This window comes from Geospiza fortis, unplaced genomic scaffold (genome assembly GCF_000277835.1).
Source record: "Geospiza fortis unplaced genomic scaffold, GeoFor_1.0 scaffold166, whole genome shotgun sequence".
In the NCBI taxonomy this organism is placed as follows: domain Eukaryota; kingdom Metazoa; phylum Chordata; class Aves; order Passeriformes; family Thraupidae; genus Geospiza; species Geospiza fortis.
In genome coordinates this window covers 1,620,094-1,637,058 of record NW_005054310.1, presented here as the reverse complement: position 1 = coordinate 1,637,058, position 16,965 = coordinate 1,620,094, and the positions used below count along the sequence as shown (strand labels likewise).

General features: G+C 38.1%; 1 protein-coding gene across 1 annotated transcript in view; it reads left to right on the top strand.

Moving 5' to 3' along the window:
* The window catches only part of OTOGL (otogelin like), a 90,048-nt gene that overhangs the window by 1,226 nt on the left and 71,857 nt on the right, over positions 1-16,965 (top strand). The window contains exons 2-12 of the mRNA XM_014312349.2: positions 566-620; positions 953-1,001; positions 3,099-3,156; positions 4,824-4,922; positions 5,559-5,713; positions 8,351-8,472; positions 9,614-9,819; positions 12,515-12,642; positions 13,270-13,376; positions 15,574-15,680; positions 16,376-16,501. Coding sequence (XP_014167824.1) covers positions 566-620; positions 953-1,001; positions 3,099-3,156; positions 4,824-4,922; positions 5,559-5,713; positions 8,351-8,472; positions 9,614-9,819; positions 12,515-12,642; positions 13,270-13,376; positions 15,574-15,680; positions 16,376-16,501 — 1,212 coding nt within the window. The remainder of the gene's footprint in view (positions 1-565; positions 621-952; positions 1,002-3,098; positions 3,157-4,823; positions 4,923-5,558; positions 5,714-8,350; positions 8,473-9,613; positions 9,820-12,514; positions 12,643-13,269; positions 13,377-15,573; positions 15,681-16,375; positions 16,502-16,965) is intronic.

The window sequence follows — 16,965 nt, the reverse complement described above, 5'->3', positions numbered from 1 at the left end:
CTTTCCCAAGTATTTACATAATGGGCATGGGTCCTCTGTTTGAAAAATGGAGGTCCTTATGAAAGATGATACTTCTATGGTCTCGAGAAAGCTTAGAGGAATAATGGAATGAAAACAGCATGAGATCATGATTTCATGACTGGAAAAATACATTAAATGAGTATCCATCTGCAGTTTTAACTGCATGATAAAATCCTAGCTGCTATTTGAAGCACAGAGAAGTAAGTGCTATACAGCCTTAAAATAAACATTTTCAATACTAATTTTCACATAGAAGCTGAAATCCAAACAAAACCCAAACTAGGCAATGTTCCTGATCCCATTGAATTAAATGGGATCTATGCCATCATTTTCAGTGGAGGCATCAAGTTGGATGTAGCTTTGTGTGTCTTATGACTTCTAATACATCTAGCGGACGCACAGGCATGTCAAATGATATGCCATCATGAAGTGTTGATAGAACTAAGTGTGTTTTATAGTTTGATGCCCTTGTTTCTAAACTTAATCACAAATTAAAGTTGGCTCCAGCTGAAGAGTCATCTCTTGCTATCAAAAGTACCATCAGAGTACATTCAAGCAAGTACCATCAGAGTACATTCAAGCAACACTCTGGGGAACTTGTAGCCACTGACATGCAGCATGAAGTAAATATGAAGCTGGTTTACAATTTTGTATCCTGTTGTGTAAGTCTGTTTTGCCTATTTATGTCTCCCCAAAGCTCCAGGTACCTCCCTGTCCAAGCAGAGATTGGAGAGCCGCCCAATTCTGTAAAATGAGACACTGACAAAAAAAAAAAAAAGAAAAAAGAATCACCTTTTTAAATGTTAACCCAAGAAAGACCTCTTTGATAAAGTGATGGTAATCAGAGAGAAACACTTCTCTCTGGGGACTTGCTTATTCAGGTTGCTCCAGGGACCTTTGATAATACAAGATCCTTTTTGTTTTCTTCCAGAACTGAGTCTAATGCAACTCGACAGAAAAGAGATCTTGTAACAGCCGAGGTAGGTTATACCTCCAAAAGCAGGAGGGTGGGGAAACCCTCCTCCCTTTTCTGCTCTGGGCCTTTGCCATCCTTACAAATGACCCTTTGTGGGAGATGGGCTGCGGTAACAGGAGGACAGTGAGGAGGAGCAGCTACTCCCCACCTGCTCACCCCACCTGAGCCGTGACCTAATGCCTTCATTCTCCCTCAGCAAAGCACCCAGTAGGGACCTACCCTGCCAAGGCGACTGACACACACCATGGGAAATAAACCCAGGGCGTCTCTGTGTTTTGTGGGGGTGAACAGGACCTGGAAAGCTGTTTGTATTTGTGAGAGGCACAATGGCTGTGCCATTGGCAAAGCTCCCTCCTGGACATGGTGCCCCCGGCGGCTCCGGCCTAGCCCTGGTTCCCATCGCGCTGGCCCCACGCTGCCTCAGTGCTGCATCCCAGCGATGTTGTGCTGAAATTCAATCCTAAATGGAGGAATCTTGTTCCCCCACTTGTACACACTTGGGCTAGGGAGCCCAGCCAGGGGTTATAACCCCTTTGAAGGGGGTAGGCAGGAAGCCGGAGGCGGTCCCTGCCTCAGGGTGCCCCAGGGAGCCTGCGGCCGAACCAGGGTGATTTTCTCCAAGATCCTTTGAGATGGGTGTGCCGATATGGAGTCAGAGGCAGCTGTGAAGCACTGCCCTGAGGGTAACTGAGCCTCTGGGAGAAGCAGGGCTGGAGGTGTCCTCGGAGGGCCCTCAGCAGGGAAGGGCTGTCGCACCAAGGACGCTGTGCTCTGCGAAGCGGCGCAAAGGCCAAAGGCAGCTTTGTGAGGCGGGCGGCTTGGAGTCGCTATCAGAAAAAATGGAAATGGGCCTTGTTGTGCAGGGAGGGAAGGGACCCTCTGCACCTAGCAATGGACCATGGGCACCAGGAATCATTTTGGTGCAGGGGGCCTTCCAGGTGGTGATTCAATGAAATCTATTTCAGTTTGATTTTAAACAGATTGTACTCCTTGGAAGCATCCCACAACATATTTCCATTTGGAAAAGGGAGCTGTGAGAGGCCTTGGCAGGACTAACCCTAAAATGTTCCTTGCACATTGTTAACTTGACATCCATCAGTTCAAACTTGAGATGTGGAGAATGAGTGGAGTCAGGAGGGAAGAAAGAAATTAGGTTACAAGCAAAGACGAAAAAAATTTCTTTACTTAGTTGTACAGTTGAAGGCTGGCACTTAAGTCTGTGGGAACTGCAGAAAGGTAACTGTTTTTTCATAGAACATCAGATAAGAAATAAATAACAAACAGAGGAAAGAAGAGCTATTTAAGCAAAAAGGACCAGATTTGTAAAGAAAGATATTTAAACTGGCCATGAATAAACGTAAGTGGGAAACTTTTAAGTGCTCAGCACTTCAATCCTGGTAAACTTTCCAGTCAGACTAGTGGGGGCAGAAGCCCCAGAGTACTTGCAGTCTGGAATGGGATCAGTTCTTGGAAGGGAAAATGTGATGTGACAAGCTGCAATATCAGAGTGCTGGGCTTCCTCATAGTGTGAGGCTCCCTGTTCCTAAACAGGAGGCAGATCAGGCAGATCTACTTTTTCTTTTGTTTGGGATGAACCAAAATGCAGTTCTGAAGGATGTCAAGGAGAACGCAAAATCCATTGCAGCTAGACTGGCCATAATGGGATGATCTGGGTGCAGCATGGAGTATGAGTCAGGGGAGTTGAAGCAATAGAGGGAGTTCTTCAATGATGGGCATTTGAGTGAAGTGAAAAGGGAGATTGCACTCTCTGCTCTTCTTTTGCTTCCAAACATAAATGCAAAACTTCCCATGAGGAACCTTGGTGATTCACTGGAACTGGAGGCCATGGATGAAAAGCCAGTAGTGATCTCACATAGCAGCTGTATCTTTCCCTGGTCTCCTCAAAAGACACTGTGCTTCTCCTTCCCAGGCTGCCAATCCCTCCAGCAGCACCCATGACTGTGCCATGCACTGGCTGAGATGCAAATTGCTCTTCCGTATTTAAAGCTCCAACCCAGTGTTTGAGTGCAAGGCCTCAGATTTTATCAATTAATTTTTAAACAACAAGTACCCTGATTTTGCTTTTATGTTTCTCTGACAGGTTCAATCTGCCTCCCAGTTGCACCATCATGGGACCCTGATGCGAAGTCCACCAGGAGGTCAGTGCTGTGCTCTTCACCTGCAGGAGGAGAGAACCCTGAAAGTGCTGCCTTCCTCCTCTGTGTTATCATGGGCTGTGGAAGCCCTCTTCTTCATGCCTCTACAAAACTCCCTCCTGTCTCATTTTCTCATTTTATCCATGTTAAATAATAAAAAAAACCCCAAACTGTTAAAATGGTACTTTCAGAATAGGGCCTTACAACCAAATCTGAACTGCTAAGGAAGCCAATCTTTTGAGATTTTTTTTAAATTTTAGTTTTATTACAATTTTCAATTTCTGCCACTTTTTTCTGGCCTTGTCAGAGGATGTAGGTGTATCAGAGAGTCTTATAACTGGTTGTGCAAAGGGAAAGGAGTACTCAGGCAATGAGCATGAAGCTGCTCCTGTATGTATTTAAGCATTGGACAAACATGTAAAGCAAGCTCAAGTTACAGAAATTTTTACAGAAGAGTTCACTGTAGGCAACTTCAATTAGAATTTTGGTATCCTTCTTGGAAAATGCCCAGGCAGGTGCTTTCTTTGCATTTTTCTATGTAAATGAATACATGCAATATTACAACTCAAAATTCTAAAGGAAAATATTTCCCCATTAGGGCTGTTACAGAAACAATGGTTTTTGCTTTGTTGGTATTTTCAGAGTATCTATGTATATTTGGAAAGCAGTTCTTACATGGAAAAAATTCAAAGCTAAGCATGAAGAGGAATTTTCACAATGATGAATGATATTCCTAACCACTGGTAGCTTCTGTGTCCCTTTACTGTAAAGGTCCCATTATTTTTCCCATTTAATGTCACTAGCAGCTTTGCTGTGCCTCACTGGGAGTCGAAGGACCTGTTTATTTCATTTACTACCTGCCTTGTGCAATGCTTTTTTAATCTCCATCAGCAACATTGGAAGTTTTATATGTATGTAGAGTTTTAATCCTACTCCAAGAAGGCAAGCAACTATCTGCAAAAAACTGGTGAAGTTTTGCTTTGGGACTAGCTTTCTTCTCCACTTTTGGGGAATGATGATTTAGACCCAACTCAATGAATGATTAATAAATGACAAGGAGTTCATAGCTTTCAAAGAGACTATAAAACCGTTTAATGCTTTTGGAAAAAATTACTAATTATAACATAAAACAAGCCATTCCCATGGAATCTAAAGTCTCTGACTCCAGTCACCTCTGAAGCAGAAATAACCTTTTAGCTGACTTTTTTTTTAGAATGGGGGGAAGGTTGTTTAGGACTGATTTTGACTATAAAATATATATTCTGGACTGTTCATAAACCAAATGTACCCTTTGCAGTAAGGTTTAGGAAGGAGAAGCTGAATATATGTATAAGTTATGCTAAATTTAGGGAATTAGAATGATCTGTGTTCTGTATATTTTGAGATCAGCAGGACTGGATTTGATTTCTTTACATGGGAACTTGACCTTTTGTTTGCTTGAAGGAGGCTGACCTTTTGCTCCTTTGTTAGTTTATAAGTCTCAAACTGAATGAGAACCTTGCTTCTCTTTTAACTAAGGAACATGAAGGATTAAATTAAGCATATGTTAAAAAATGGAGATAGTTGCTGATTAATTTTCTCAGCTAATATAGTGGCTCATGATTTAACAATATCTTCAACCTCTTTGAAAAATACTGTATCTACTAAAAGGCTGGAATGCTTCCTTGCAGGTTCATGTCCTCAGGAGTGCCTTAATGGAGCAGCCTGCACAGAGGCAGGTGACTGTGACTGTCAGTTATTTCAGGCTCAAGGAAGCAGGTGCCAAATTGGTAAGTTTTTTGGACCAAAATAGTTTAGTATCAGCTTTCAGGAAGATTTAGGATACAGATTTTGAAAAACTACTGTTACCAGCATATTTGTGATTATTCTGTAGCAGGACTCTAATTTGGGTGGTAGCTAGGAGGATTAAAATTATATGGATTATTAGGGACATATAGAAAACAACATCAGAAATGCCTACATTTTACACTTGGGCTGTAATGATATACAGATATCATAACGGATAGACCATTGTCTAGTATTGTCTACTAGCCAGACAGCCTTTGTTTTTTTTAAAGTTAGCTGAATAACCAAAACCCAATTCATTTCTTTTAATAAGCAGTGGTTTATTGTAAATTAAATCACCTATTATTTAAATACACTAGTTTCTGGAATCTGCTGTGTGTAGGGATCAACAAGAATTGTCTTCCAGGATGTACGGAATATCTAAATCCCTTGCTTCTACTTGTAATTAAAATGTCTCCACTGAAGCAAATAAAAACTTAGTTATGATTGCACATGGCTAAAACTGCAGACTTAAGACTAAAAAAGAGTGCTGACTTTAAAGTTGAAGGCGTAAGCTGATCTTTTGTACTTGCTAGTTTTTGATGACCATGCTTCTTGTAAACTCAGTGTGTTCTCTCCAGTACCTAACACTGGCAAGGACCGAGATGGGATTTGCAAATCATGGGGACAATATCATTTTGAAACATTTGATGGCATCTACTACTACTTCCCAGGGAATTGCTCCTATATATTTGCAAAAGACTGCAGTACTCTGCAGCCCCAATACACTGTTTGGGTAAGTATGTAAACATACATTAGAAGTAAGTATGTAAGTAAACATAAAAATAAATGAGTAAAATAAGTAGAGAGACAATAAATGTACCAAACTGAGCATTAATTACTTAAATATAAAACTGTGGAAATGTGGAAAACTTCTGGAAAAGCCTAAACTTACATGCAGTAACTCAAAATATTAATGTAATTATAATCAAAAGAGTCAGTATATTAAAAATAGTATTTCTTTCTCCTTCGATCCTTAATGGGATATCTGCTCTCTCCCTTCTGGGAGCTAAAATGGGTCTTAAACAAGACTCCAGAAACTTTAATAAACTACTAGGCTGTAAAAAAATATTGAGTTGCTGAGTAAGTGCAAACAGCTATCACTTGCCTAATAGTGAGGAACATGAATGTGCTAGGCCTTAATTCACAGCTATTGGCATGCTATGAGGATCTGTTTCCCTGGCCTATGGGATTTGCTCCCCATCTTGTCCTGTCTAGGGATTTGCATTCTAATTTTGGATTACCTCTACGTCATGCAGAGAAGATTAACTGCTCAAAAGCTTTCAACTTGACCTATGTATGGAAGGCACTCTTTTTAGTAATTTCTTCAAATTGCTGAGTATCCATGGTTAATGACTGTGGGTCAGGGAGAGTTCAAACCTATACCCTCTTTGAAGAGAGATGCCCTATTTGTCGGGCTGGTGGTTACTGTGGGGAGAGGATACAAGATCATTCTATTACCTTATTCACACTGGTTGGGATTTGGTGCTGAACAGGCAGGGAAGAAGTGACAAGAGGGGTCCTCATTTTGAGCCCGTGTGTGTACAGTCGTTGTAGGCATGAGGGCAGATCTAGATGCTGATTTCTGCTCTGAGGACTGTTTTCCATTTATAAACAGATGACCTCTTCTTCCCTCAGATAACAGCACTTAGTGAAGATAAATCTACCATTAAAACTGCCATTTTTACCTACTCAAGTTACAGAGAGACACTGTTACACCTGCCTTTCACAATTTCATTTTAATTATTTGGATTCTATATGCAGCTGTGACTTCTTAAAGGTTTTCAGAAAGTTCTGTAGCAAAGTCCAAGATTATATTAAAATCTGGAATCAATATGTCAGTGAATTCCAGTGGCTCTGGAAAGAGAGAGAAGGTTCTATTCAATTGCTGGAAAAAATGTCATGTCTTAACTGAAAACTGAAAATGTTTACTCAGCAAAGTCATAAGTAATGTGAGACTGTAGACAGACTGGGCAATGGAGAGACAAAAACCTTGCCAAATCCTAACATTATGGTCCTTCTGGCTTTAATAATCAACCCCTCAAGAGGAGAAAAAAACATAAGGATTATTTTGATTTTCCTTCATTGTGTTTCTGTCTTGGGATGGGCTTACATAGAAGCCATTTGCCAGGTCTAATAACTTTTATGTTGTCTTTAGTTATGGTTATCTTTATACATGTAAAAGCTCTGAATGCTTTTCTTGACCTAGTTTATTTCAGCCAGAGAAACAGTAACTTGTTTTTACTTCCAGATTTAGTGTCAGTCAAGGAAGATTAATTCAAGTATTCATGAGCACTGTATGTGTTTACTCACAGATGTTTTCTTCAAAACAGTAACATTTACAGCCTCCATCACTATGTTGGTAAAATGTTCCCAATTACAAGTTTATTTAGTTTAACATCACTGTCAAGTAAACTGGTAATGAAATTCCCATCCTTCTCAGAGAATGATGACACACAAAGTAACATAAGTCATATTTGAGCTATCTAAACTCTGTCTATATTTTAATCTGGGAAATGATAGGCATCTAAGATGCAAACACATTCCCCTCTCCCTTCAGTGGTGACTAAAATAAGCTCATGGGCTTTTGAAACATGTTAGGACATCCTACAGGTTTGGGTGGCTCATTCCCCCTGAGATTAATGAAAACTGTGTAAATTTTGCTCAGAGTCCTGAGAGTACTGTATTTGAGCAAGAAAAGTTGGTATGTGACTAAGCCAACCCCCTGGCTCTTATGTATAATGGAGAAAAGCACACTTCAGAAAAGTCTACCTTTCTCCATTAGCAGGGCTGAAAAGCCAGTGCAAAATGGATTTTAACATGTCCATGTAACTTAGATGGCTGCTGTAATCTGTGGGAGCACTTCAAAATCTCAAGAAATCCTGAAGGGTTCAGGAGGGCATCCTGTAGTTCAGCTTGTACCAGTCTCAGCTGGCAGGGAGAATGCTGCTGTTATGCTGTTTCTGTATGGTTTGTAATCCTGTTTTATAGATCAGATCTCTAGACACAGAGAAGTAGGGGTGTTTCTTCAGTGCAAATAGCAAGCTCCACCTTTGGCCTTTAAGCTAGCTCACTACAGTGTCTCTGAAGTTTGTCAGTGTAAAATACCTGACTCCTTTATCCAGTATTTAGACCACTGGCCTGTGATGCTATGTGCTATTAAACAGTTGCTGTATTCTCAGTAGTGTTCTGTAGTGTGAACTTTGAGTTTTGCATATCTTTGTGACTTTGCAATATTCTAGGTATTTATTTTAAAGCTCTTTCATTAATTAGAGCATAAAAATGTAAAATATATATGAATATAATAAAAATGGTGCAAAATTATTGAGGACAAGCATTTACTCTTATTGTGTGTCTATTTTTTCCCTCAAAGGTTCATAACAGTCCTCACTGTTATGGTTCAGTATATACTTGTCATAGGTCTATCAGCTTATTTTTTTCAAACCAAGAAGAAATAATGATTTCAGGACATGAAGTAAGAAAAAATGGAATCAGGTAAGTGTTCTAATGGTGAGTTTTAATATTTTATTGCAAAAAGATAATGTGGAGTTTTGGAAACTGATGATTCTTACACAATCCAGATAAAATAATTTGATCTGGACCTTTACTGATCCCTTGCTGTTTTGTATTGGGGCTGATGGTGCTCTAGTGTGAGCAGCTGTGACAGTAGTGAATACGTGAGTGAGGATAGAATACATTGTATTTACTGTGTTCAGCTTCTCAGCTGTAACCTAACAATTATTTATTCGTTCTTTTTACAGACAAAGTCTGTGTCAGGCAGTCCTAGCTAATCCCTGGTGCATCCTGATAGCATTTCGAACAAGTCAATCATTATTTATCCTTGGTAGCTATAGCTAATATAAGACATGATCGTCTTCTAGATGAATCTGAATTGGTTAAACAAAAGAGCTTAAGCCCCTTTGGGGAAAAAACTCCACAAAATATCTCCGAGGTACATCAAACCTCCAAATTTACCTTTCTTTTTGTAAGTAAAAAGATGTGCCTAAGGCTATCATAAGTATATTTTACTGGTTAATAAAGTACAGAAATTTTAAGAAAGTTGTTGAGGTGCTTTTGCCATCCCCTTTGTAATGCCTTTACTATCTGAGAATGGTAGCTCTGGTGATATGTTCGACCCAACAGAAGTAACTTTGGAAGACTAGGATTACATCTGTGCTTATTATTGTCCAGTGGTCTTTCACCAAAGGAGGAAGAGTTACAGCTTTTTTGTCAGTGGTGTTTTCTGTACTGCAAGCTCCTCCTTTTGCAAAAGTCTAACCCAGTGATGACCCAATGCCCAGAAGGGCTGCTGGTGGTTTCTTGCCCAATGCATCACTCTTGTGAATTCAAGTATTCCTCAATGCAGTGTGTGAGGCTTTGAAAGCAAAGATGCATTATTCTTTCAAGCCTATAATTGGTACAACTGATAGATGTAGACAGCAGAAAACACTATTCTTGATGGTTGATATAGAGAAGTAAACATAAGATAGTAAAAACATGATGAAGAATTGAATGGAGTGACTGTGTACACCCAGGAAAAAGTGCTTGTTGAGTCAGAGGTGATGTTTTATGTGGTGTTTTTCTAGCATGAACCTCATCTTAACTGAGATTTTTGATGTAGACTATATTTTTCTAGATTAATATTGCCTCAGACAGTTGGAAATGCTTTCATTGAGAGACTGGCTGACTATATTCTCGTGAAGACTACATTTGGTTTTTCTCTTGCTTGGGATGGAAACTCTGGTATTTATATTAAGCTGACAGAAGATCATAAGGGAAAACCTTGTGGCCTTTGTGGAAATTTTAATGGCAATAAATATGATGACCTGATACTTCAAAACAGTAAGTAAATATCTTACCCTTACTTTGTGTGAAGAGTTTCCATTTCCATTTTCTCTTTAAATACAATGCTATATAAATAGAATGCTGTAAAAAGTCAGTCCTGTGTCAGTTTTTTCAGTAAAATAGTATATCTGCTCTACTTTTACTTCTCCTCATCATTAAAGACGCCAAGGGAAAAGGTCCTAGTTCAGGAAAGTACTTGTATGTGCATTTAAACCTCTTGCTCAGCAAAGCACTTAGGGTATCTTTATCCTATTGCCTTCAAACAATAAATACATAAACAAATATTTGTGGTTTTCTCTGTGTTTAAAGATGGAGGGGAAGAGCACAATCTCGAGTCATTCTCTTATAGCAATGTCATAAAAATCCTAGTTGAAATAAGTAAATTTCTAGGGTGTTTCCTGGGAGTTCTTGTATCCCCGTGTTGGTATGGTGGACTAAGGGCTCCTCTAGAATGAGGAGCTTCTTTGTGCTGTGTCTGAGGCAGAGATGACTTTTTAAACTTGTATTCTGTAGCCTAGGTAGGGAATACTCCACGGGGACTTTTGTCTTACTTGCAACTAATGTGGAAAAAAAAGGAGCAAGAACGAGCTTGAAAATATGAGTATTTTTCTCAGTCTCTTATACAAACAAAATAAGATTGTCTTACCGTTAACTGCTGAGATAATCTAGTCCCATGGCTCTGCATGTTCTTAACTCACAAAAGGTATCCCACAGTAATTTTTTTCCCTTTTTTTAATGGTTAGTAGTGGAGCTTTAAAACTTCCTTAGGGAAGGAATGCTGGCTCTACGTATCTTTGCAGAGTCTTTAAAAATCTACCCGAGTATACATTTTTCACAGCTTTTCTGCCGTGAGAGCAGTAAGTTTTGTGCAGTAACTTCTGCTCATCAGAGTACAGTATGTTTAATAACCAATTTAGTCTGCTGATGTGTAATAATAGAGAAAAATAATATTTGGAGGAAAGAATGAATTTATGTGATCTCTAAAATTCAATAATTTCAGTATCTTTAGATGTCTTATCTGTTATAAAAGATTTCCAGCTCATACCTGTCTTCGTTTTCAGAGCTAAATTTTTCCACCATGATCATTTCATCTAGCATTTTTCTTTATCAGAAATGGTAGCATTATTGCAGTGTACAACTGAGACCCAAATGAATTACTTTAATCTTGAACCAGCTGTATGACATGGTGCCTTGACTCTGCAAATACAAAGCATGAAATTCTGAGATCTTCACAAGAACAGACTGATAATTCAGATCCCTTCCAAGCTGCAACATTTTTCTAAGAATTTCTAAATCTTGTCAATTCTTTGATATGATTTCTCTCTCCCAGGTAAACTACTTCCCTGAGTAGTGTAAAGGTAACTCTTACATCTATCCTGAGTCTTCCAGAGTCCAAATGCTCATTATTTGTAATGCTTAAATAAATAAGCTGCTGAGAGGCATATAGTATACCATTTCAAAGTACAGTTTAAAAACAAACCCATTTTCTCTTCCCTTATCTTCACCTTTAATGCCATCTTTGTGTTGCTTTAAGATGAAACACTGTATCTTATACAGAACTGTTTCAAGGACAATGATTTTATTTTGTGGTATTTTTTAAAGACTTAGAATATTTTTTCAAGCCATGTCAAAATGTACATAAAGTATTTTTAATGTTCTTGTAAAATCAGAGTTATAACAACAGGTTCATCTCTAGATTAAACCCCAGCCTTTTGTGTTTGGGAAAGGTTTTCTGCATAAAGATCTACTCTGTCAGAGAGGAAGAAATATTCTAAGTCTCCCTCACTCTTAAGCAAAACAGACGGATGGTTAGGATATTATAGTCATTTATATGTGGAGATCCAAGTATGTATACCTCATCAGCGTGCTTTGCGGCTTTCCACATTGCAGTGTCAAACTTTGTACCTCTTGTGCTAGAAGTTAGATTAAGTTTTCTCTAGTACAGCTCTGTGAAAAAAAAACCCTCTAGCTGATTTAATTTCAATATCTTGTCTCCTATCCATGCATGGATATAGATAACCATAGCATAGACAATTACTGTCAGGTTCTTCAAAGTGGAGGAAATATACCCTTTTTAACCTAATTAAGAATGTAGAGAAAATGCAGTATCTAGTTCTTGCTGCAAGTATATGGCAATTTTGTGTCTGTTTTTTTACTGCCAACCTTCTTGTATGTTCGTGTATCTAAGCCTGTTGCCATGACTTCCAGTCATGCATTTTGTTCATTAATTCTCCTGTGCTCATGCCGCAAGGAGAGCTGGGCATCTTGTGCCTGTGTGTTGTACGGCTTTTCTGCAATGAGGGAAAAGGAGGGAGATAATAGCACTAACTGACCTTTGTGAAACATGATGAAAGACTTAAACTGCTTCAAAGAAATGTATTTTTCTTAAGTATTCAATGCCTTACACTTGTCATTATTTGTATATTTGTTATGAAATTATCAGCGATTGCACTTAAAATGACCCAAGCTGACACCTTGTCATGTATTTTTCAATATTTTTATTTAAATGTCATGTAAAATGCAACCTGAAATAAAAAAGAAAGATATTACTTCTCTTTATGACTTGTACTCAGAAATCATCTGTAATTGAGGTAATGAACACATTGAAAAATTTCTAAAATTTTCAAAGCTGTCTTATGTGTTTGTGTTGACAAGTTTTTATTGTTTCTCTCCCAATGTTTTTATGCAGTAGGTGAATATACAGAAGACATTGCTGAATTTGCAAATAGCTGGGCTGTGCAAGCCTCAGATGACATAGCTTGTGTCCCTACTGCCTCAGATTTTTCCAGTCCTTGCTCAGCCAATGCAGAATCCACTGAGGTAAATTAATTATATTTTTTGTATATACATAGATATATGCATATGTATACATGTATTTTCTTAATCTTCACTGCCTACTTATGGTACAAGAATCTAACAATAAACACAATGTTGAAAAAACCTTAAATGCATTGAGGCTTTGGGAAAGATTCAGATCAGGGCTGTTGCTAGGGAAATTCTTCATATGTTTAGCTTAAAAGTACAAAGGCTCAGATTGGATGTGCCAAGTGGCACCAGTCTGCTGGTAGGGCTTTTCATTACTGCATCAAACTTGGGTTAAGTTTCCAGTTCTGGCATCTTGCACCTCATTATTTTAGAGATTGTGAAATACTGTGGAAATAGTTGCAGGTCAGCTACTGCATTGACACAAAATGCTTTTCTTTGTCATTTCACACTTTTTCATCCCAGGTGGTTTAGGACCAGCATGCAGTCAAGAAGGCTTAGGCACAGAGGAAAAATTTTAGGAAGAATAATGAAAGAGATATAATAGTAAATTGAGACAGCACCATGCTCAAATTTTAATGGGGACATAAAGGACCTTGGACTAGGGAAACAAAGCTAAAGAGAATGATGCCTGTTCAGAAAGTATTGTCTAACTTCCATTTACTGATTCTCCTTAATGCACAGGACATATTCTTCAAGTGCCAAATATTCCTACAGTTTCCTTTTCTCAGCTGTCATGAAAGTATAGATCCGTATTCTTATATTTCAAGTTGTATGAATGATCTTTGCAGGTAGGTACTGGAATTCTTGTGTATTTAATCTTGACACATGAAATGAATGCTCAGTCTTTTGTGTGGGACCAGAATGAAAGAACACTGTGGGAAGTTGGGAAGAACCAAGTTAAAAATGAAAGAGACGGGGTTTCTCGGGGTGATTTGTGTGGGAACAAAGGGCACAGAACCAGCCTGACAAGGGATATTTTAATTGCTATGGGCTTACATAGATTCAAGGAAACACTAGACAAGTAAGTGCAAGGTAAATTCATGGAGAATCACTCATGACAAAAGATGAGTTGCTAATCACAAAAAAACCCATGAAACTTTTATCTGGAGGCCCAGAAACAGAACTATGTGGAGATGATACTAGGAAGAAATACCAACAATACTGGAGGAGTTGGGCCATTTGTCAGACACAGCTGGACTGGTTTTTATGAGTAACCACTATCATTCAAATGAGTAGAATTTTTACAAAATGGTGCCATTTACTTAAATTCAGAGCTGCCAAAAGAAATTGAACTTGCTTGCTTTGATAGGAGTCACACCCCTTCAGCTGCTGGCGTTGTAGGCAACCTGGTATCCTAATTAATTCTAGTCATTCAAGTTAAAATTGTACTCTGGTAATTGAAGAAATAATTGGGCAATGTACCACTTTCTTTTTGGTAAGGTTTTCAAATGAAGAAGTAATTGTCAGAAATAGGAGGATTTTTTTCCAGAGTATATAATTCTCAGAGTATCACCAGTTTAATCAAAAGCACACAGAAAGGATCACAAGACTAAACGTAAGGATCCCTCACTATAATCCATTAGAACTTATTAGTTCAATTTTTGATGAATGTTTAGTTTTCTGATTTACCACAGGGTCCAGATAGAAGAATTTGTGTTTGTAGGCAAACACTGGTGTTGCTCAGAAAAGAGATGAGTTGCCTCTGTATGGTCTCTTTGTAACTCAGGAATTTACTGTGACTTTTGAAGAATAATGAAAACCATTTTTTTTCAAGTAGCATATTGAATCACTGCTGTGGTGTTAAGGAGGGCTGGATTTTTTGTGAACAATCTGACACATGTTGCTGTGAATTTTGTGAATGTTAAAAACCTTGAAGTTTCTATGTCTCAGAAATTCATTAATTTAGGCTTATTTTGTTTATAAAGAGACCTCTCTTCTTGTGGCTTAGTGTCAGTTTATGAAGGTTTTTTGTGTGGCCATAGTATAGTCCAGGTATTCTTTCTATTAAGACCCATTTAATTGGATTAGATGAGGAGAGTTGGAGAGACTCTGATCACTATAACAAAGAGTGTAGTGGTGTTTGATTTGATAATAGATGTGTTGAAAGCAGAATACAAACACAATACAACATATTCTTAAGGCGATTAATTTTGGAAGCATGATCTGGTGTGCTAAGGGGCAAACTCAACTGATCTGTCATAAACATGCTTATAATAGAAATGTCATGTTATGACTAGTTTATTTTGGCATCAGATCTTCCACAGCAAATGTTGTGAGTTGTTCGACTTTCACAGTAACAAAAGTTTGGTGGTATTTCACCATATGTGACTTACATCTGAATAAAATTTGAACTTGCCTACATATTAATGAATGTCTTTTTATTTGATTCTGGTAAAAATGCACTGTACAGCTTCTTCTGTATAGACTAAGGCAGAAATCTTGTCTTTGCCCACGGCTGTGCTACCCTGAGCCTGTCTACAGTATTTAGTGGATAATACTTCTGGCTCTGAGAACTTCAGCACAAGGTCAGGAGTCCATAATAGAGTTCTTCTCGTCTAAGGTCAAGGCAATTGGAGACTTGAAGTTCTCACTTGAACCAGAATGCCTTTTTTAAGTGTAGTTCAGAGTTTCTATGTCATGCAGGATGGAGAAGCCTGAGATGGGGATCTTGAGACTGTTGAGTTGTCCATTGTCTTCAAGAAAAGGTCCCATTTCTCTTTCACTTCAAGCAGCTCTTTTTAAAAATAATATATTAGTGGTTTTATTCATTGTTGTAATATTAAAATGAAATAACTTTTAGTGACATCAAATGATAAAACCACTATGGTGTATTCAGTATAGCTCATTCCTTTTTATATTTTCCCTGGGTGCCTTTATGACTGAGTGGTGTCAGCTATGTGTGAAATATCCTGTGCCATGTCACATGGCAGAAATTTTTAGATGGAATTTGTGTTCCTTGATTATTCTCTTATTTTATCATTTCAGAGTGGATGATGATGAAACATACTGCAGGGCAGTGACAGAGTACGCTAGAGCATGTTCTCACGCTGGGTCCCCAGTGCGGGACTGGAGGGATGACTTTCCTGCCTGTAGTAAGACTCTTCAATAAAGCATGAACCTTTGAGATATCCCATGTATTCAGTTCAAATATTCCACCTTGACAACATTTTTCCGTGTAGAACTCAAACCTGATACTCAAGCTGATCAGCCAGTTTCTGTCTTGCTGGCAAACAATGAAGTCAGTGACTTGCTCAAGGAATATTTTAATTCCATTGTGCTATGATTTATATAAAAAAAAAATCATGTTTCTGTGGATTTCTTGAAAAGTCATGTGTGCTGATCATATTCTAAGACAAAGAGCAAACATCTGTAGAGATTTGTTGTTGCTCTTTGTCCCAGAAGACCTCTCAGCCTCTCTTGGCCCTATAACAGAATTAATGTAGTTAATCCAACTCCTTCTTGTTATCACTACCACCCATCAATTGCAGCTCATCCTCATACACAAGGCTTAGAACTAGCTGAGATATGAAAGCATTCACAGAATGTCACGGAAGCTATAACTTATTTTGGAGAGATGATATAAGGATTTGCTAAAGAAAGACTTAAATATTGACAAGAGCTTCACCATAGTTCATCAGTTAAAACTCCTCCAAAACATCCATTTTACTTGATCTGATTACCTATCTATACCAGAAGAGCTGCACAATGTTGATTTGACAGAAAAGGATTTTCTAGCATGGAAAGAGAAATTGCACTAATGTTCAGTATACCATGGGGTTTTTTTTAGCTGAGAAGTGTGAAGACACCTTTGTTCACCGTGACTGTATCAGTTGTTGTCCACCAACTTGCACATTTGAAAAGGATTGTCTTGGCAGCAATCTGCACTGTTTAGATGGCTGTTACTGTCCAGATGGTAAATATTGTCAATGTTATTTCAAAAAATATGTGTAAAGCTACTATCAAACATCATAATGATGTCTAAATAGACTGTGGTTAAAGTTAATGCCTGGAAATTATGAATATTGTAAATTCTGCCCTAGATGTTGTTATTGTCACTGTGATTCTTCCCTTTATTGTGTGATAAACATTTATCTAGAATACAAATGTGTCTCAGCATGCAATATCAGTTAAAATCTGGAGATGTTACTAGTGCTTCCTACAATAGGATATTGCACAGATTTAGTCCAATTTATTTGAATTATTCAAAAATCTATAGAAATTTTCCTTAAACAGAATGTGTCATGCTCTGTACAAGAAACCAAAGTTTCTGAGACCTGTATGGGACAAAAATTATTGACTGGACTATGAACCATCCTAGTTCTGGACAGATTAAAGATAGTGAGATTTCAGAATCTTTTCATTTTTGAGTCTGTACAG